This window comes from Mastigoproctus giganteus, chromosome 5 (assembly GCF_048544385.1).
Source record: "Mastigoproctus giganteus isolate SK-2022 chromosome 5, ASM4854438v1, whole genome shotgun sequence".
NCBI lineage: Eukaryota > Metazoa > Arthropoda > Arachnida > Uropygi > Thelyphonidae > Mastigoproctus > Mastigoproctus giganteus.
In genome coordinates, this window is record NC_143579.1 from 62,431,754 (window position 1) to 62,453,359 (window position 21,606).

Consider the following 21,606-nt stretch of genomic DNA (forward strand, 5'->3'; position numbering starts at 1 on the left):
AGTCATTGAGGCTGACAGTTTGAACAAATTCAAAGGTCAACTTTTTTTTTTCTAACTGTAGCAAAAGCCTGTGGCTTCCTTGCATTATATGATGAGTACTGTTACTATTACTAGTAAATTAACAATTATAATTTTATTTAATAATTATAACTACTTATAATATTAATCATTTTGATATTAATTAGATTATAAAAAATAAAACACAAATAAAATAAATAAATTATAAAATTAAAATAAAATGATTATTAAATTATATGGAGAAAGAAGGCCTATCCTTAAATCTTGAGTTTTTTTGACCAGCATGATTTACACTGCTTAGTTAATGCAGTGGTTTTATTGTTTGCAGAACAAACTTTGCTTTCATTAGCATTAGCATTAGTAGAGACATTTGATGCAAGAAAGCAAGCTTATGCAGCATCAGCAAAAAAAAAAAAAAAAAAAAACCCACCTCCACTTCACCCCTCTGTTCGTTCAAAATACCTGTCCAGCTGAGCCTTAAACTTATTTAGGCTATCAACCTCCACCACAAGGGATGGAAGTCTGTTCCACCAACCAACCACCCGTTGGCTAAAGGCAAATTTCCGCATCTCTATCCTACATCTGTCTTTCCTCAATTTGAATTTATGCCCTCTCAGGTGATTATTCTGAGCTAGAGGAAGAATCCCATCAGCATTGAGCATGCTCAAACCATTCAAGGCTTTATACACCTCTATCAGATCACCTCGCTGGTGCCTAGTCTCCAGACACTGTAATTTGCAAAACTTAAGCCTTTCTTCGTAAGAGCACCCTTTTGTTCCATTCACTAATCTTGTTGCACTTCTCTGTACTCGTTCCAGCAGCTCTACATCCTTCTTGAAATGAGGCCTCCAGACCTGTATACAGTACTCTAGGTGTGGCCTGACCATTGCCATATACAAGGGAATAATCACCTCCTTATCCCTGCTGGAAAAATTCCTGTATATCAATGACAATACTCCATGAGCTACTCTTGCAGCCCGTCTGCACTGCTCAGGGAATTTCATATCTGCCTGCACAACTACCCCCAAGTCCCTTTCATTCTCTACCACTGCCAGTGTAGCACCACAGAGTTGATACGTTGCTCTGGGGTTGCTGTTTCCCATGTGTAGTACTTTACATTTGTCAAGGTTAAACTTCATTTGCCACCTCTCAGCCCATCTGCTCAACCTTTCCAGATCCTGTTGCAGCAGCATAGTGTCAGCAGTGTCCTTGACAACCCTGCCAACCTTTGTATCGTCTGCAAACTTGGACATTAAGCTTGATATACCATCATCAATATCATTTATAAATACAGAAAACAATAATGGACCCAACACTGAGCCCTGAGGGACTCCACTAATAACATTAGTCCACAATGAGCAGTGTCCATTGATTACCACTCTGTCTTCTTCCCCTCAACCACCCCTTTATCCATAGCAGCAATTTGCCTCCAATGTCACACTGCTCCAATTTGTGTAGCAGTCTTCCATGTGCAACAGTATCAAAAGCCTTTCTAAGATCCAAGTATATAATATCAAAGCTATTCCCTGCATCCAGTTCTTTTGTGACTGCATCATAGTATACAATCAAATTGGTCAGGCAAGACTTCCCCTTAACAAAACCATGCTGTGTCTGAGCTATAACTGAAGTCTTGTCTAAATGATCCTGCAGTGCTTCTTTAACCAGTGCCTCCATTAATTTTCCTGGAACAGAAGTTAAGCTCACAGGTCTATAATTACTTGTGTCAGCCTTTGATCCTCCTTTGTGAATTGGGGTCACATTTGAACATTTCCAGTCTATGGGTACATCCCCTGAGTCCAAGGAAGCTCTCATAATTATAGCTAAGGGTTTGCTTACTTCCTTTGCTGCCTCCTTTAATATAACTGGATAGATCCCATCCACCCCGGGTGCCTTTCTTGTGTTTATCTTCAACAGTTTCTCCTCCACTTTACTCCCAGTTATTTCAAGATTCTGTAGCTTACTGCTAGAGTTGAATACACCTCTGGCATTCCCCTCGCTGAATAACTCCTCATGTGTGAATGTCGATGCAAAATATTCATTTAGTTTGTTAGCTACCTGAGCAGGATCATCAACAGTTGACCCATCAATATCAAGTGGACCAATCTGATTCGTCCCCTTCCTTCTAGAGTTTACATAAGTAAAGAACTCTTTGCTGTTTTTCTTTGCATCCCTTGCCAAGGATTTCTCGTAATCTGCCTTCGCCTGCCTAACCTCCTTTGTAACTTGGTTGCATATCAACTTGTATCTATCATAGGCTTCTGTGTCATGTGTTAATTTGTAAGTATCCCATGCATTTTTCTTCTCTGCCATATGCCTCATTAGTTCATCTGACATCCATTTTGGCCTAAACCTTGAACAATATTTCTTAGTTGGTATGTAAAGCCTAGTAGCTTCCAAGATAAGTTCTTTGAATGCTTCCCATTTTGAATTTGCTGTTGGTAACATCATCAGTTGGTCCCACTGTATAGAATTTAAATACTGTCTCAGTCCATCGTAGTCGCCTTTACGGAAGCAATAATCCTTCCCTTTACCCCTAATGGTAGTTACCTCTTTGAGTAAATCCCACTTCAGCACACTGTGATCACTGCCGCCTAGTGGTTCATTTATCTGCAGATTCTTAATGCATGAAGAATCACTGCTGATAATCAAATCAAGAGTATTACTCCCTCTAGTTGCCTCCCGAACATGCTGATGTAGAAAACAATCATCCAATAAATCCACAAAAGCCCTGCTAGTGTGTGAGTGACCAGCCCCCAAATTCCAGTCAATATCTGGGAAATTAAAATCTCCCATTATAAGACTCTCTGATTTACTGGCCCACTCTATTTCCCTGTACAGTTTCTTATTATACTCATCAGAGTCATTAGGCCTATAGCACACTCCTACTCTCAATTTTGATCTCCCAATGCTTATGTCACACCAAACTGACTCAATACTGCACTGTCCGGCGATGTCGACTGGCTTCACTTCCTTGGTTTTTATGTGTTTCTTAACTAATAGCATAACCCCTCCCCCCTTCCTATCCTGTCTATCCTTTCTGTAGACGTTGTACTCCCCAAATTCCAGTTCTGCATCCCTTATGTGTGACACCACGTCTCTGATATCCCAACAGTATCTGCCTTTGATGTTTTGAGCAATACCTCAAATTCATCAAATTTATTTACTAAACTCCTAGCATTGGTGTACACGCAAGTATACCTGCACCTGTTTCTATTCTTAGCTACCCTAACACAACCCATGTGTTTACTTGTACCGCAATGGCTCCCAGCAGTCTCTGAAATATCATGCATCTTGATTTTCAGGCTTCTGCTCATTCTAATAGAAGCAGTGTAAGAATCTCTTTCACCTCTGCCAGTGGCTACTGTCAATCTATTGGTCTTTGTCTCCCCCCAAGCTAGCAGTTTTCCGACCCACCTAACACTGCCTCGATAGCATCAGCAAATATTCTTGCACCCTTTCTATTTAAGTGTATCCCATCCCTGTAGAAGCAATCTCTCCTGTTAACAAGTACAGTCCAGGCTGAAAAAAATTCTACCCCTTGAGCCTTGCACAATCTTTCCAGGGCCGAATTGATCGACAAGGCTCTCATCATATACTCCCTCCTATCGTGTCTGGGCAGAATTGCAGACACTTTCAAATTCAACCCTAATTCTCGGCTTTTGTTCAACAGTGACCTGTACTTGTTAAGTAATTCTACCGGTCTCCTACTTCATGAGTTGCATTATCATACTACTTTCAAACAAATTCACATTAAGGTTAAACTGTCATCTATTTAAAACATGAGATGGATAAATAGCAGATTTTCCTTTTGGCAATGCAATGACACCTCCAAAAAAAGGTTATTTTGTCCACTAGTTTAAAAACAAATGCACCTGAAAACAGTGCATTATCAGGGCAACTCTTTATGAAAGCAAATTTCGTTCTGCAGTTCCAGGCCACATCTGCCATACCCTACTTTATCACCCATGTTCACACTAATACAACACTAATAGTGGTAGGAGAATATGTCATTATTGACTATTTGGGGAGAATTTGTAATGATGCGCAGAATATTGACCTGGAAATTTCAAGTAAATGATGATTTTCAGTTTTTATGAATCCTCTTTCAAGGAACACATTCTCACAATTGAGACTATTCCAGGAACAGAATTTCCAGTAACCCAAATTTATTTAAAAGATTTGTTAGAAAGTAGTGCAATACTAGGACAACTTGTTGTGAAGACAGAGTTTGTGCTCTGAATAGTAAGACCATTGCATTAACTATGCATTTAACTTATACTAACTGGAAACACATGGAAGGACAAGTCAGCCTCCCTAATTTCATATAATATCAAATAAGGCCAAATTGCATTAGCTATTTTATAATTTTGAAAATCTGTATTAAATCTGGGGTAAATTTCAACTTCACAAAGCAATAAAAGTATAGCAACACAAAAACAGCAGGCTAAACTTTCACACAAATTGACTAACTATTATTACATTTGGAGTGCATGTATTTAAGATGATAAAAATAAACAAGCACATATATAAGATCATGAGAAAGTCACTAGTTATTTCATTTAACAAACACCAGTTTATGCAATAGTTGACACTTTAACATGAAAAAAAGTATATGCAGAAACTATAAGAAAATGAAGGATAGTCAGTTACAGAATTTTGAAATTTTTATAACAACTTTAGGATTGCATTAGTACTATAAGAGTTCAAAAATAAATAATATAAAAGTCAGTAAAAAACAAAAAGGCTGGCTATGTTTCACATATTAGAGTAGCAATCACCAGTCATTTACTGAAAGTGTTTTACTGTTTTGTGCACATACACCAAAATGACTGTGTGTAATTCCATTTTAAAGTTTGAATTATTGAAGGTCCTGATTTTCCTTCACATTATTAAAGATATGTTACCATATAAATGATAAAAATCCAGCCAAATGATATAAAAAAAAATATGAATTATCCAAGTTCAAATTAAACAAGAGACTAAGGTAAAGAAAGCCAACACGAGAACCATGGCAAAAAACTTCGGGAAACTTATTAAACAAACGTTTCTCGCTACCGCAGTTTCTCCTTGCATTCTTGATAAAAAGATGATGCAGGTTATCGGTAGTGGCAGTAGAAGTCAATAACAATGTATTGATTAGTTTTTTCTCATTATTAAAAACAGATTATTGGAGTTCACAAGTGGGCTGAGATTTACTTATGGGTACACTCCTCCAGACTGCCTCAGTCTTAGGGTGTTTCCCTCCCACTGTTTTAAAATAGGAAAACGACTTCTACTGTTACTACCAATAACATGCACTATTTTAAAATAGTGTGTGTGTGTGTGGGGGGGGGGGTAACACCCTAAAACTGAGGCAATCTGGAGGGTCTACCCATAAGTAAATTTCAGTCATGAAGGCATTACACTCATGAACTCCAATAATCTGCTTTTAATAATGAGAAAAAACTAATCAGTACATCGTTATCAACTTCTTAGCGGATTCCGACTTCCATGGCCACCGTCCTGCTGTCTATAGCAACCAACACCTTTCATGGGGTCTCATGAGCGTCTCGCATCGGGCGCCGTAACCTGGCCAACTGCCACTACCAATAACACATACCATCTGCTTACCGAGAATGCAGGGAGAAACTGCGGTAGCGAGAAATGACTTTGTCTGGTAAGTTTGCCGTGGTTCTCGTGTTGGCTTTCTTTACCTTCATCAAACAAGCTTTACTGTACATAGAGGTGTAACTTCAAAATCTGACAATCTTGGTAGTTGGAGATGGTTGTTTTTTTGGATTTTTTCAGTTTTTGACAAATCTAGCCAAACATTAAATGCCAAAATTCAAGAATGGATAAAGGGAGAATGTATTAGCAACATGACTGTCTACATTTTGATAAATTTTCTATGCAACTAACTATATTATTTTATTCTTATTTATTCTTTATTTCTTAGGCCACTAATCAAAATATGAAATTAAGAAACTTGGTAACATGAAGTTACTGAAGTGATCGCCTACAAACTTATTTTGATAATATTAAATTCAAGCGTTTAGGGCATAAGCCTCAAGCTATGAAGGAGTCTAGACTATGTATAAATATAGTGCAAATGCATCAGAAATACATAGCTATATCTGAATAAATCAGAATATTGGTAAAACGGCATCGTTTTAAGTTATATCTCATATTGTGAATACCTTCACAACGAGTTGCCATGATATTGCACTACTTCGAATAAGTAACGCTTCACCTAAGGAGAAGACTAATGTTACTTATTCTCAGATGGATACCACCACCCAGACGGCACCGTTTCAGAGCTATTTGGCCCTTCTTCGGTGGGTGGGTAGGTACCCGAGTGATGCAACGATGGCAAAACAGTTATGAAGTATAACTCCACAATATGAGAGATGCCTGATGGTGTATCATGTATTTAGACTCAAGCGTTTAGGGCATAAGCCTCAAGCTATGAAGGAGTCTAGACTATGTATAAATATAGTGCAAATGCATCAGAAATACATAGCTATATCTGAATAAATCAGAATATTGGTAAAACGGCATCGTTTTAAGTTATATCTCATATTGTGAATACCTTCACAACGAGTTGCCATGATATTGCACTACTTCGAATAAGTAACGCTTCACCTAAGGAGAAGACTAATGTTACTTATTCTCAGATGGATACCACCACCCAGACGGCACCGTTTCAGAGCTATTTGGCCCTTCTTCGGTGGGTGGGTAGGTACCCGAGTGATGCAGCGATGGCAAAACAGTTATGAAGTATAACTCCACAATATGAGAGATGCCTGATGGTGTATCATGTATTTAGACTCAAGCGTTTAGGGCATAAGCCTCAAGCTATGAAGGAGTCTAGACTATGTATAAATATAGTGCAAATGCATCAGAAATACATAGCTATATCTGAATAAATCAGAATATTGGTAAAACGGCATCGTTTTAAGTTATATCTCATATTGTGAATACCTTCACAACGAGTTGCCATGATATTGCACTACTTCGAATAAGTAACGCTTCACCTAAGGAGAAGACTAATGTTACTTATTCTCAGATGGATACCACCACCCAGACGGCACCGTTTCAGAGCTATTTGGCCCTTCTTCGGTGGGTGGGTAGGTACCCGAGTGATGCAACGATGGCAAAACAGTTATGAAGTATAACTCCACAATATGTGGAGTTATAATACTAAATACATGATACACCATCAGGCATCTCTCATATTGTGGAGTTATACTTCATAACTGTTTTGCCATCGTTGCATCACTCGGGTACCTACCCACCCACCGAAGAAGGGCCAAATAGCTCTGAAACGGTGCCGTCTGGGTGGTGGTATCCATCTGAGAATAAGTAACATTAGTCTTCTCCTTAGGTGAAGCGTTACTTATTCGAAGTAGTGCAATATCATGGCAACTCGTTGTGAAGGTATTCACAATATGAGATATAACTTAAAACGATGCCGTTTTACCAATATTCTGATTTATTCAGATATAGCTATGTATTTCTGATGCATTTGCACTATATTTATACATAGTCTAGACTCCTTCATAGCTTGAGGCTTATGCCCTAAACGCTTGAGTCTAAATACATGATACACCATCAGGCATCTCTCATATTGTGGAGTTATACTTCATAACTGTTTTGCCATCGTTGCATCACTCGGGTACCTACCCACCCACCGAAGAAGGGCCAAATAGCTCTGAAACAGTGCCGTCTGGGTGGTGGTATCCATCTGAGAATAAGTAACATTAGTCTTCTCCTTAGGTGAAGCGTTACTTATTCGAAGTAGTGCAATATCATGGCAACTCGTTGTGAAGGTATTCACAATATGAGATATAACTTAAAACGATGCCGTTTTACCAATATTCTGATTTATTCAGATATAGCTATGTATTTCTGATGCATTTGCACTATATTTATACATAGTCTAGACTCCTTCATAGCTTGAGGCTTATGCCCTAAACGCTTGAGTCTAAATACATGATACACCATCAGGCATCTCTCATATTGTGGAGTTATACTTCATAACTGTTTTGCCATCGTTGCATCACTCGGGTACCTACCCACCCACCGAAGAAGGGCCAAATAGCTCTGAAACGGTGCCGTCTGGGTGGTGGTATCCATCTGAGAATAAGTAACATTAGTCTTCTCCTTAGGTGAAGCGTTACTTATTCGAAGTAGTGCAATATCATGGCAACTCGTTGTGAAGGTATTCACAATATGAGATATAACTTAAAACGATGCCGTTTTACCAATATTCTGATTTATTCAGATATAGCTATGTATTTCTGATGCATTTGCACTATATTTATACATAATATTAAATTTAAAAAAATAATAAAATAATGAGGAAAAGGAAAAAAGTAAATCGTTACAAAATAACACATTAAATATTTTTCACGAGATGATTTTTTAGACTCTTTTTAAGAATAAAAGTAAAGAGTTTTAATCTCCCTGAATGAATGCCACTGAATACTTCAGTGTTTTGGCAGCAGTGGAAAAGTTTTCCACATTTATTGAAATACCTTCAATTGCCTTGAAATCAATGCAAAAAAAAAAAAAAAAAAAAAAAAGTCATCTCAAAGGAGAAACAGTATTTTTTTTAGATCTTGGCATGTACTGCAAGTGCCAATTTATTTGGCAAACTGGAGACAGGAGAAAAGCTTGTTTTCAGGTTTTTTTTGGTATGTTATTAGTTGATTGAATTCTTGAACATTGGATGAAAGCAGAAATTGTGAAGCAAGTTCTCTGTAGCTTTATTCAGATATCTTAAATAAAGTACATACTTGCCTGTTTTACTTTATAAAATATTACACCTTTGAACAGTACATATATAGAAGGGCAAGAGTAATGAATATGGCCATAATAAATACATGGGAAAAGCTTGCCATAAGCCATCAAGCAAACTGGTTCAATGGATTTTTTTATTTCTTCTAGGGCAATGCAAACAATATGCCCACATATGATACACTGTCTCACTTCAGAAAGCAGTAAAGAGTTAGCTAATAAAAGATTAATATCAGTAAAGATTAGTTTTCAAAGTAAATAAATGCAGGGGATAGCAATTCTAACTTGTATTGCTAAGAGAGCTGGAGGCTCAATAATATGAACCAAAACACCACCCTCTCTAATAATTTAGTAATGGCCACCTTTTTTGTTAACAACATTTATTAAAGACCCACACAGACAAGTACAGAGATATGCACAAACATCACACAGGCTGACAGACTGATTGTAGAACATTTCATGGCAAATTTTAATCAGGTGTTTTAATGCATGGTGAAAATATGGTTGATATGCAATTATTCAAAAAAAAATAAAATAAATAAAATAAATTTGGTAAACTGTGGATTTAATTTGGTAGCCAGCAGACATTCTATAATGAGTAAGACCATGCCATGTTTACTTATGGCAGTTGAAAAATGCTGCCATATGAAAAACATGAAAAATGCTGCTATATGAAAGTGCTGGTTGCCAAAAATAAAAGCATAGATATGAAGCTACCAATGGAATTTTCAATAGTTAAGTTAAATATTGCTTAACTTTATTTTAATATAATCAAATTCAGAGAACCAATTCATCAGCACAATTGAAAGAATAACTTTTGCATCAGTTTTCCTGAGAGAGAGAGAGAGAGAGAGAGAGAGAGAGTCCTTAATTTCCAGATTTTGAATGTTCTACCTGTGTGTGTATTAATATTAAAAAAAAATTAAATCATATAAAAGAAAAACATTACCTGCAAACTAAAAGAAATGTAAATGTATACATTTCCTGTCTGAGTACCAAGGCCAAGAAATCGACCATCATCGCTGTTTAACAAAATATAGGAAGAATTAATACAATATTTTAATGCTAAAAAAAAAAAAAATATTTTATTAGTATCATAAATAATTTAGTGTGCAATAGGAATATAAATAGTTCCAAAATACAGCAGATAAGAGTAAAACTATAAAGTAATAAGGCAAATGCTTCATTAGAAAATTATTTTCATCTTCTGTTAAGAGATGGAAGTATCATTAGTTTGTGTGAGGTGACCTTCTCATAATTTTACTAATCATACTCTTTCGGAAAGTGCCCAGTAAGATCACCTTTGGGAGGATGATCTCAGAAGGCAAAATCCAAGTAAAAATATCTAATCAACGTAACTTTAGCTTAAAACAAAGTTCTAAACATGTTAAACATGTTATTAACCCTTTCTTGTTGGAATCATATTAAAATAATAATCTTTATTAATTAAAGAGAGACACACAGTAAGCATAATCTCATAAATAGACTTCCACAGGGATTTTGAATAGAATCTTAAACTAATGATATAAAATACAATTTACACTGTGCTATGAAGCTGCAAATGTAACCATGTGGGAAAACATGGTGAGGTGTGAAAAAAATTATTTCAGTTGTCTAATCTTGTGTTTTTTTCATGTCTCTGACCTGTATAAAGAGTTACAGTGGGATTCTAAATGTGAATATGATTGTTATGCACATGTTTCAGTTTATCAAAAAAGAAGGCCCACAGCTAATAGAATTTAATGCCCTTCCAGGAGCTCCATAGAGAAAGTGTACAAGGCTCCAGTCTTGTGAATGTCCAACCATTTTTTTCCCATGACTGCAGTAGTGCTGGCTGAGTCATGCAAGTTGTCCAATTATGAATGAAACACTTATGGTTCATTCATAATTGCATAGTATAATCACTGATATTTTCTGGGAGGTCAACTAGTGTTTCTCCCATAAAGTGCAAGGAGATCATCTATAAGATAGGCATTAGAGTGCACAGAAACCAATCAGATCATTAATCAAGAGATAAGCCAAATATAAATGTGCAATAAGTGCTATGTCTATAAAACTTCAATGAAAAAAAGCACAAAGCATAATAAAAAAAAATAACTGTTAACATTATCAAAGCTCGAATCCTCCATTTTATATGACAGACTGGAAATTGAAACATTACTAATGAGTCCATAAATTTATTAAAAGGTTCCCAAATGGTTGTTTCCTTGCTTTTTAAGAACTTTATTGATGGGAAGGTGGTTATAATATGGATCTAACGAAAATTAAAGAAATCTAAAAGAAAAGTAAGTGAAATTATCTTGCTTTAATACAAAAATGGAAGCCAGTTCCATAATAATAAAAGATAAACAAGTAGCAGCACAAATGATTATGTACAAAAGGGATGTGTAGGGGAGAGGGGAGGAAGACCAAACTGAGAATTTAAGCAAAGTAAACAACAAAAGGAAAGAGAATAGCAGAATGCCTTCCTTGCATTTGATTAATCCAGTGTTTCTCAACCTTTTTGTTGCTGTGGCACACCTTTTAAAGAAGCTAAAATTTGAAGGAAATATGTAAAAATTAACATAATTATATAAAAACAAGCAAAAATACAATTAATTTTTATTATAATATTTTATTTATTATAAAACTTGGATTTATAAATTTTTTGGCTAAATTAAGAACAATGTGCCACTCCAGTGAAAAAAAAAAGATTAGGTTAGTTATGCCACCAATTCGGGACAGATTCAACTAATTAATGATTAGCACTACAGTGAAAAAAAAAAAAAGGTTAGGTTAAGATACACTACTAATTCGAGATGGATTCAAGCATTCTGGAGTGGATCCTGTTGCCTTTCACATTCCCTCCAGGGCAGAATTGATTGACACGGCTCTCATCGTGTACTCCTTCCTATCATGCCTGGGCAGAATTGCAGACACTTTCAAATTCAAGCCTAATTCACGGCTTTTTTCAACAGTGACCTGTACTTGTTAAGTAATTCCGCTGGTCTCCTACTGTTAATATCATTAGTGCCAACATGTACAACTATATCACCTTTTGTGCCCTTAAAAGATGATATCTGCTCTACGTCATCAACCTCTGCCCTTGGCAGACATACCCTGGTGCTGTTCCACCTATCCTTTTTTCCACACTATGTTCCCCATTTCCCGGACCAGCGTATTCTGCCTTGGGGGTTGCTACTGTGTTGCATGATGATCAAGTGGAAGCTCTGGCATTGCTGTGGGCAGGTGAGAGCTCGATGGGCCCCTCAATTTAGATCCTTCGAGGGCATCCACCTTGTCCTTCAAGCTCTATATAGGCCCATAACAACACTGAGTTGTCACCTGATTTCCTCACACTCCTTGGCACTCTTGGTAATATCATATCTTGTACCTGATTGCTCCACTAACATCAAACAAGCAGTGCATTTTAAAAGGCTGTGATTCAGAGGGCTACTGCCCCCCCCCCTCGTGAAACACAACAATGAAGCTTCAACATGACATGCTCTCACTGAAATAGTGACACACTGACAAGAATTTCATCATTTTCCAGGCCTTATTTGATTTTTTTTTTTTTTAATATTAAGTTAATATTTATTTTAATACTGAGTTAGGCAAAAGATATATACAAAAATGATACATCAAGTTGAAAAAAAAAAAAAAATTAAAAAAAAATTTTTTTTTTTAACAATCTGCAAGTATTGTGTGTTCATATTGATTTATCTCTAGTCTGTCAAAAGTTATGCAATAAGTAGGCAAAATCTTTTAGCCTGCCTACATAACAATATTAAATGGGAAAAAATTACTTTAGGAAATCAAATAAAATTATTAGGAAATCAAATATGTTATCTGTAACAGTACAGTCCTTCTCAACAGGTGACTATTGTCAGGGAAATTGTTGGTGACTCTATTGTCAGGGAAACAGGGAACATGCTTTGTAAAAAAGATAGGTGGAACAGGACCAGGGTATGTCTGCCAGGGGCAAAGGTTGATGACGTTGTAGAGCGAATATCATCTTTTAAGGGCACAAAAGGTGATATAGTTGTACACGTTGACACTAATAATATTAAGAGTAGGAGACCGGCAGAATTACTTAACACGTACAGGTCACTGTTGAACAAAAGCCGAGAATTAGGGTTGAATTTGAAAGTGTCTGCAATTCTGCCCAGACACAATAGGAGGGAGTATATGATGAGAGCCTTGTCGATCAATTCGGCCCTGGAAAGATTGTGCAAGGCTCAAGGGGTAGAATTTTTTTCAGCCTGGACTGTACTTGTTAACAGGAGAGATTGCTTCTACAGGGATGGGATACACTTAAATAGAAAGGGTGCAAGAATATTTGCTGATGCTATCGAGGCAGTGTTAGGTGGGTCGGAAAACTGCTAGCTTGGGGGGAGACAAAGACCAATAGATTGACAGTAGCCACTGGCAGAGGTGAAAGAGATTCTTGCACTGCTTCTATTAGAATGAGCAGAAGCCTGGAAAACAAGATGCATGGTATTTCAGAGACTGCTGGGAGCCATTGCGGTACAAGTAAACACATGGGTTGTGTTAGGGTAGCTAAGAATAGAAACAGGTGCAGGTATACTTGCGTGTACACCAATGCTAGGAGTTTAGTAAATAAATTTGATGAATTTGAGGTATTGCTCAAAACATCAAAGGCAGATATTGTTGGGATATCAGAGACGTGGTGTCACACAGATATAAGGGATGCAGAACTGCAATTTGGGGAGTACAACGTCTACAGAAAGGATAGACAGGATAGGAAGGGGAGGGGGAGGGGTTATGCTATTAGTTAAGAAACACATAAAAACCAAGGAAGTGAAGCCAGTTGACATCGCCGGACAGTGCACTGTTGAGTCAGTTTGGTGTGACATAAGCATTGGGAGATCAAAATTGAGTAGGAGTGTGCTATAGGCCTAATGACTCTGATGAGTATAATAAGGAACTGTACAGGGAAATAGAGTGGGCCAGTAAATCAGAGAGTCTTATAATGGGAGATTTTAATTTCCCAGATATTGACTGGAATTTGGGGGCTGGTTACTCACACACTAGCAGGGCTTTTGTGGATTTATTGGATGATTGTTTTCTACATCAGCATGTTCGGGAGGCAACTAGAGGGAGTAATACTCTTGATTTGATTATCAGCAGTGATTCTTCATGCATTAAGAATCTGCAGATAAACGAACCACTAGGTGGCAGTGATCACAGTGTGCTGAAGTGGGATTTACTCAAAGAGGTAACTACCATTAGGGGTAAAGGGAAGGGTTATTGCTTCCGTAAAGGCGACTACGATGGACTGAGACAGTATTTAAATTCTATATAGTGGGACCAACTGATGATGTTAACCAACAGCAAATTCAAAATGGGAAGCATTCAAAGAATTTATCTTGGAAGCTACTAGGCTTTACATACCAACTAAGAAATATTGTTCAAGGTTTAGGCCAAAATGGATATCAGATGAACTAATGAGGCATATGGCAGAGAAGAAAAATGCATGGGATACTTACAAATTAACACATGACACAGAAGCCTATGATAGATACAAGTTGATATGCAACCAAGTTACAAAGGAGGTTAGGCAGGCAAAGGCAGATTATGAGAAATCCTTGGCAAGGGATGCAAAGAAAAACAGCAAAGAGTTTTTTACTTATGTAAACTCTAGAAGGAAGGGGATGAATCAGATTGGTCCACTTGATATTGATGGGTCAACTGTTGATGATCCTGCTCAGGTAGCTAACAAACTAAATGAATATTTTGCATCGACATTCACAAATGAGGAGTTATTCAGCAAGGGGAATGCCAGAGGTGTATTCAACTCTAGCAGTAAGCTACAGAATCTTGAAATAACTGGGAGTAAAGTGGAGGAGAAACTGTTGAAGATAAACACAAGAAAGGCACCCGGGGTGGATGGGATCTATCCAGTTATATTAAAGGAGGCAGCAAAGGAAGTAAGCAAACCCTTAGCCATAATTATGAGAGCTTCCTTGGACTCAGGGGAGGTACCCATAGACTGGAAATGTGCAAATGTGACCCCAATTCACAAAGGAGGATCAAAGGCTGACACAAGTAATTATAGACCTGTGAGTTTAACTTCTGTTCCAGGAAAATTACTGGAGGCACTGGTTAAAGAAGCACTGCAGGATCATTTAGACAAGACTTCAGTTATAGCTCAGACACAGCATGGTTTTGTTAAGGGGAAGTCTTGCCTGACCAACTTGATTGGATACTATGATGCAGTCACAAAAGAACTGGATGCAGGGAATAACTTTGATATTATATACTTGGATCTTAGAAAGGCTTTTGATACTGTTGCACATGGAAGACTGCTACACAAATTGGAGCAGTGTGACATTGGAGGCAAATTGCTGCTATGGATAAAGGGGTGGTTGAGGGGGAGAAGACAGAGAGTGGTAATCAATGGACACTGCTCATCGTGGACTAATGTTATTAGTGGAGTCCCTCAGGGCTCAGTGTTGGGTCCATTATTGTTTTCTGTATTTATAAATGATATTGATGATGGTATATCAAGCATAATGTCCAAGTTTGCAGATGATACAAAGGTTGGCAGGGTTGTCAAGGACACTACTGACACTATGCTGCTGCAACAGGATCTGGAAAGGTTGAGCAGATGGGCTGAGAAGTGGCAAATGAAGTTTAACATTGACAAATGTAAAGTACTACACACGGGAAACAGCAACCCCAGAGCAACGTATCAACTCTGTGGTACTACACTGACAGTGGTAGAGAATGAAAGGGACTTGGGGGTGGTTGTGCAGGCAGATATGAAGTTCTCTGAGCAGTGCAGACGGGCTGCAAGAGTACTCATGGAGTATTGTCAATGATATACAGGAATTTTTCCAGCAGGGATAAGGAGGTGATTATTCCATTGTATAAGGCAATGGTCAGGCCACACCTAGAGTACTGTATACAGGTCTGGAGGCCTCATTTCAAGAAGGATGTAGAGCTGCTGGAACAAGTACAGAGAAGGGCAACAAGATTAGTGAATGGAACAAAAGGGTGTTCTTACGAAGAAAGGCTTAAGTTTTGCAAATTACAGTGTCTGGAGACTAGGCACCAGCGAGGTGATCTGATAGAGGTGTATAAAGCCTTGAATGGTTTAAGCGTGCTCAATGCTGATGGGATTCTTCCTCTAGCTCAGAATAATCACCTGAGAGGGCATAAATTCAAATTGAGGAAAGACAGATGTAGGATAGACGTGTGGAAATTTGCCTTTAGCCAGCGGGTGGTTGGTTGGTTGGTGGAACAGACTTCCATCCCTTGTGGTGGAGGTTGATAGCCTAAATAAGTTTAAGGCTCAGCTGGACAGGTATTTGGAACGAACAGAGGGGTGAAGTGGAAGTGGGGTTTTTTTTTGGCTGATGCTGCATAAGCTTGCTTTCTTGCATCAAATGCCTCTACTAATGCTAACAGTAGCTGATGAAAGGGTGGCACTTCTCAGATAAAAGAAACTGAGAAAGAGAATACTACTTGTGGTGATTAATCCAAAAGGTCTAATTAAAAGGACTGTTTATTAACCAAAAAGTAAAATCATGTTACTAAGATAGCTCTCAGCTGGCATCATGATATTGCTGTGGATGCTCACGAACAGAGATTAATCATAAGTGTTCTGTTCTAAGTGGAAATATCATTCTGATTCCAACTGGATTGCAATCTTCAAAGAAAATATAGTAACCAGGCATATTAATCTAATGTCACAGCAGACCTCCCTTTAGGATTCAATAGAAATTTATTTTATTTATTTATTTATTTTTTGTTGTTGCTTTTGTCTGAGAGAAAAGGATCATTATTCTAGTACTGGCTATGAAAAAATTTAGTTTGCCACAGCCAATACTATCATTCATTTCGAGTTAAACCAATTTTTAAAAAGTGCTCTTGTGAGAAAATTAAGATGAACAATTTACTGTAACTTGCAATTTATAAAAATAAATGGGTTTAATCAGCCTAATTTATGTAATACAGAGTTCCCCAAAAAGACCTGGACAACTTCATAAATTCATTACAAAAAGAAAAACAAATTTATTAAAAAAACAACAATTTACAGCCATCAATAGAATAACTCAAAATGATTTTTTTTACCATATTAATAAATTTCCACAAGAGATCCCTTTGTAGCATGAACAAAGTTCAGTCAACACTATCTCTATGCAAATACACACCCGCATGCTGGGATCAATAGTCGCTATAGTGGCTTTGATTCTCATTTGCAGTTTCACAACATTGTGTACCTCTATTCTGTACACCATATCTTTCATGTAGTCTCACAAAAAACAGTCTAGTAAGGTAATGTCTACGTGAATAGGCTAGTCACAGTATGGGACCATCACTGCAAATCCAATGGCCTGGAAAATGTCTGTCAAGCAAATTGCACACTGTCAAAGCCCAACATGGAGGTGCACCATCTTGCTGGAAAAAGACATTAGGTTAAGTTCTTCCAGCTTTGGGAAGGCATAAATTTGAAGAATATCCATGTAAGTGTTTACATTCATGAAAAAAGAAAGGAACAATTATGTGATCACAAAGAAGTCAACAAAAAAAGACATTCTCCTTTTGCTGTCCTGGAGGCAGTTCTGATAGATTTGGAAGGACTCCTAGCAAATGTTCTGTGTACTCATTCCCATCTCTGGCATTTGTGCTAAGATGACCATACCCTTCTTCTTGTGATAAAGATTTCCAGTTTCCATGAACTTTTGATACCACTCACGAATGCTGGTATGAGATAGTGGCTGTGGTCCATACTTGGTTTGATAATTTTTTTGGGTTTAAATGGCAGATTTTGTCTCAATGAACCATGCCATACATTGAGCTTCTGTTGAGAAGATGCCATTTGCACTTATACTACTTTCACGTGACACAAGTACCACCTATAATATGGTAAACAAACTGTTTGATTTGTTCTACCAATGGCTGTAAATTAATTTTAAAAAACTTGTTTTCCTTTTTGTAATTAATTTATGAAGTTGACTAGGCCTTTTTGGGACATCCTATAAATTAAATCCTATTTATGCATAAATAAAAAACACACAACACTGCAACTTACCTTATGGTCATAACTGATAACATATCTACCCCTGTTTCAACCATTTTCTCAACAATGAAATTTTTTGTATCCCACTTGCACAAATAACATGGTAGTGATGACTTTCTTCTTACTGCCGGATTTAAAGTTGTGAAAAGTTTTGCATTCTCAGGATTTTCTTCAACAATTCCAAACCTACATAGAAAAAAGTACCATAGCTTAACAAGTAATACATAAATTCTGAATGAATTATGTTTATAATGAAATGTATTACCAGTTACTTGAATTACCGTTTAGAAGCTTACGAGGTTCTACCCAAATGTTCCCAAAATTTGAATGTTGCACGGGAATTACATCTAGTATGGACTTGTAGCACTAGGAAACACTGCATGCATCCTTTGTAAATCAGTGTGCCATGTGGCTGGATAGGGTCACTGAATATTTATGAGCAATTCTTTGGCAGTGTTTTGCATAGTGTGCGATTGTCGCGATGGCTGATGTGAGAGAGCAACATGCTTGCATCAAGTTTTGTTTCCTTCTTAACGATACAGCATAAGAAGTTGAAACAAGCTTTTGGTGACAATGCTTTAGGCCAGACACAGACTTACTACTGGTTTAACTGTTTTAAAAATGGTTGAATGTCGGTTGATGATCGCTCTGGGTGTCCGTCATCCAGCACTGCCCTGGAAAATGTCGCAAAGGTTTGGGTGGCAATCTGTGAAGACTGCAGGTGGATCATCCACGAAATCTGTGGCATTGTAGGACTATCGTACGGCACGTGTCAGCAGATTTTGTCAGACGAGTTGAACATGAGAAGGACTGGGATGAAGTTCGTGCCATGGTTACTGAGTGAACACCAAAAGCAGCATTGCATGGAAGTTAGCAGAGATCTTCAAGAACAGGCCAGGAGTGATCAAAACTTCCTTTCTACAGTTGTCACTGGTGATGAGAGTTGGGTATATGGGTATGACCCAGAAACCAAGCAACAATCATCCCAGTGGTTTGTTTGTTTGTTTTAGGGTTTTATGGCGCATTAGCATCTAAGGCTATAATGCGCCAAGTCAAAAGGATGTAGAATATAAAACTATAATATTAAAATTATTTGTATATTATTGTAAAATAATATACGATATAAATCGTTCATATAGCATAAAACGATAAAAATATTTTAAATAGAATTATTTAGATTGATAAGTTGTAAAAACTTAAAAATAGCTGACATGTTGTCATTGTCCGATAAAACCTGTCTGAGTGTATAAGGTTCAGACAGATGGCTAAAACAAACGGCGGTCATTATAAAAGGACGGACATTCAATTAAAATATGACGGACTGTTAAAATGGTGTCACAATTTCTGCACATAGGACGATCGTCTGCCCTCAGCAAATAGCAGTGTGTCAAGTGACAATGTCCTATGCGGAGTCGAGATAGAACAACTTCCTCTTTTCGGTTCCTGCGCAGACTAGACTGCCAATGTTCAATTACAGGCTTAATCTCATATAACTTGTTTGTAATCTGTCCATGCCATGAGTGTTGCCATTGGGATACCAGTTTCTTTCGAATTACCGACCTGTAGTCTGTATAGGGGACTAACAGGCAAGAGTTAAATAGGTTTGCTGATTTGGCTGCAGTGTCTGCCAAATCATTTCCTGAGATCCCAATGTGGCCTGGGATCCAGCAGAAACGAACATCAAATCAAGATTGTACAAGGAAGTGCAGCTTCTGCTGTATCCGAGTGAGGACAGGATGAGGGTTGAACCTCATCGATGATAAAGCCTGCAATGAACTCAGAGAATCGGTATATATAATATATTTTTTGTGGTGGGTGGTTCATATGCGATCTAAGGCTAGCTCAACCGCATGCAGCTCTGCAGTGAACACACTGCATTCGTTGGAGATCTGCTCAGATACCGTGGTATCTGGGAAAACAGCTGCAGATCCAACAGACATTTCTGACCTCGAGCCATCTGTGTAGATGGGCAAGAAGTCAGCATGTTCAGAGCGATCAGCTAAAAAGAGCTGCAGGTAGACGGTGGACGAAGTATTGTCCTTTCTCCAGTTGTTAAGGGAGAAGTTGCAGTTTGGGACACGAGCATGCCAGGGTGGAAAAGGTTGCCCTGGTGATGGGGCAACATTGTCTAATGTGATGTTCAAATCGTTGAGAAGCCTTTGGATACGAATACCGAATGGTTGATTGGCAGTCTGGCGAATGTTATACAGATTTTCCCAACGTGGCTCAAAAACGGTTGTCCACGTTGGATGGTCTGGCAGGGATTTCAGTTTCAAAGCATACTGTAGAGACAACTGTTTCCTGCGAAGCGATAACGAGGGCTCATTCGCTTCGACATAGAGGCTATGGACAGGAGAAGTTCGAAATGCTCCTGTGGCAATACGGATAGCCTGATGGTGGATGGGATCCAGCCATCGGAGTACGCTGAGTCTAGAGGATGCGTATACCTGGCACCCGTAATCTAACTTAGATCGTACGAGTGCACGATAGAGGCGCAAAAGGGTACATCGGTCAGCGCCCCAGGAATGTGAGGAGATTGCACGTAGGATGTTCAAACCTCTCGTGCACTTCGCACGTAGTTGACGGATGTGTTCCAGAAAGGTCAGCTTTTTATCGAATATAAGCCCCAAAAATCTAGTCTCAGGTACTACTGGGATTGCATTTTGTCCAAGCCTCAGTTCAGGTTCAGGGTGAAGATTGCGCTTTCTGCAAAAATGCATGCAGACAGTCTTTTGTGCAGAGAACCTGAACCCATTATTCGTTGCCCATTAGTTCAAATGGTCAATGGTACGTTGCAGTTGCCTCTCAATTACCCTCATGTTGCAGGAATGACAGAATATGCTAAAATCATCAACATAGAGGGCACAGTTTACAGTTGGAGGAAGTTGTTCTGTGACGGAATTCACTTTAATGGCAAAAAGCGTAACACTTAAAACGGATCCTTGAGGTACTCCCTCCTCTTGGATAAAAGAGCGAGAGAGAGTAGATCCTACACGGACTTGGAAAGATCGGTGACATAAAAAGTTTTTAATAAAATTGGGGAGATTACCTCTAAGGCCAATGCTGTAGAGGTCTTTTAAAATTCCAAATCTCCAAGTTGTGTCATAAGCTTTTTCCATATCGAAGAACACTGACACCAGGTGTTCTCGTTTTAAAAAGGCATCTCGAATGGAAGTTTCGAGCCTGATTAAGTGGTCCAAAGTTGACCTATTCCTACGGAAGCCGCACTGAAATCTGGAGAGAAACCCATTAGCCTCCAAATACCAGATAAGGTGGGCATTGACCATTCTCTCCAGAATTTTGCACAGACAGCTAGTCAGAGCAATAGGACGGTAGTTCGTTGGGATTTTGGGATCCTTTCCTGGTTTAGGAAAGGCAAGCACGATTGCCTTATGCCAGGAATCCGGAAACTGCTCTTCTTGAAATATTCTGTTATATAGAAAAAGCAGTTGGTCCATGGATTTTGCAGACAGATGTTTGATCATATCATAATGGATAAGATCTGGTCCGGCAGCACTTGCCTTGGTAAGAGTTAGAGCTGTTTCTAACTCTTCCGTGGTAAAGGGCCCGTTATAGGGATGAGACCTTCTTGATGTAAAGTTTATTGGCTGTTTTTCACATTTATCTTTCCAGACCAGAAATTCTGAGGAGTAAGCAGATGTTGACGAGATGGCAGAAAAGGTCTCCCCAAGTGCATTGGCTATTGCAGTTGGATCTGCAATAACGCATCCATTATACTCCAGGACCGATGAAGGGTGCGATGTATATTTACCCTTCATTTT

At 38.2% G+C, this 21,606-nt stretch overlaps 1 protein-coding gene across 1 annotated transcript in view; it reads right to left on the reverse strand.

Moving 5' to 3' along the window:
- LOC150085451 (guanine nucleotide-exchange factor SEC12) overlaps window positions 1-21,606 on the reverse strand; it is a 108,459-nt gene that overhangs the window by 21,662 nt on the left and 65,191 nt on the right. Inside the window, exons 6-7 of the mRNA XM_090373257.1 lie at window positions 17,837-18,010; window positions 9,746-9,818 (exon numbers count right to left, since the gene is read on the reverse strand). Of these exons, the coding sequence (XP_090229383.1) occupies window positions 9,746-9,818; window positions 17,837-18,010 (247 nt within the window). The remainder of the gene's footprint in view (window positions 1-9,745; window positions 9,819-17,836; window positions 18,011-21,606) is intronic.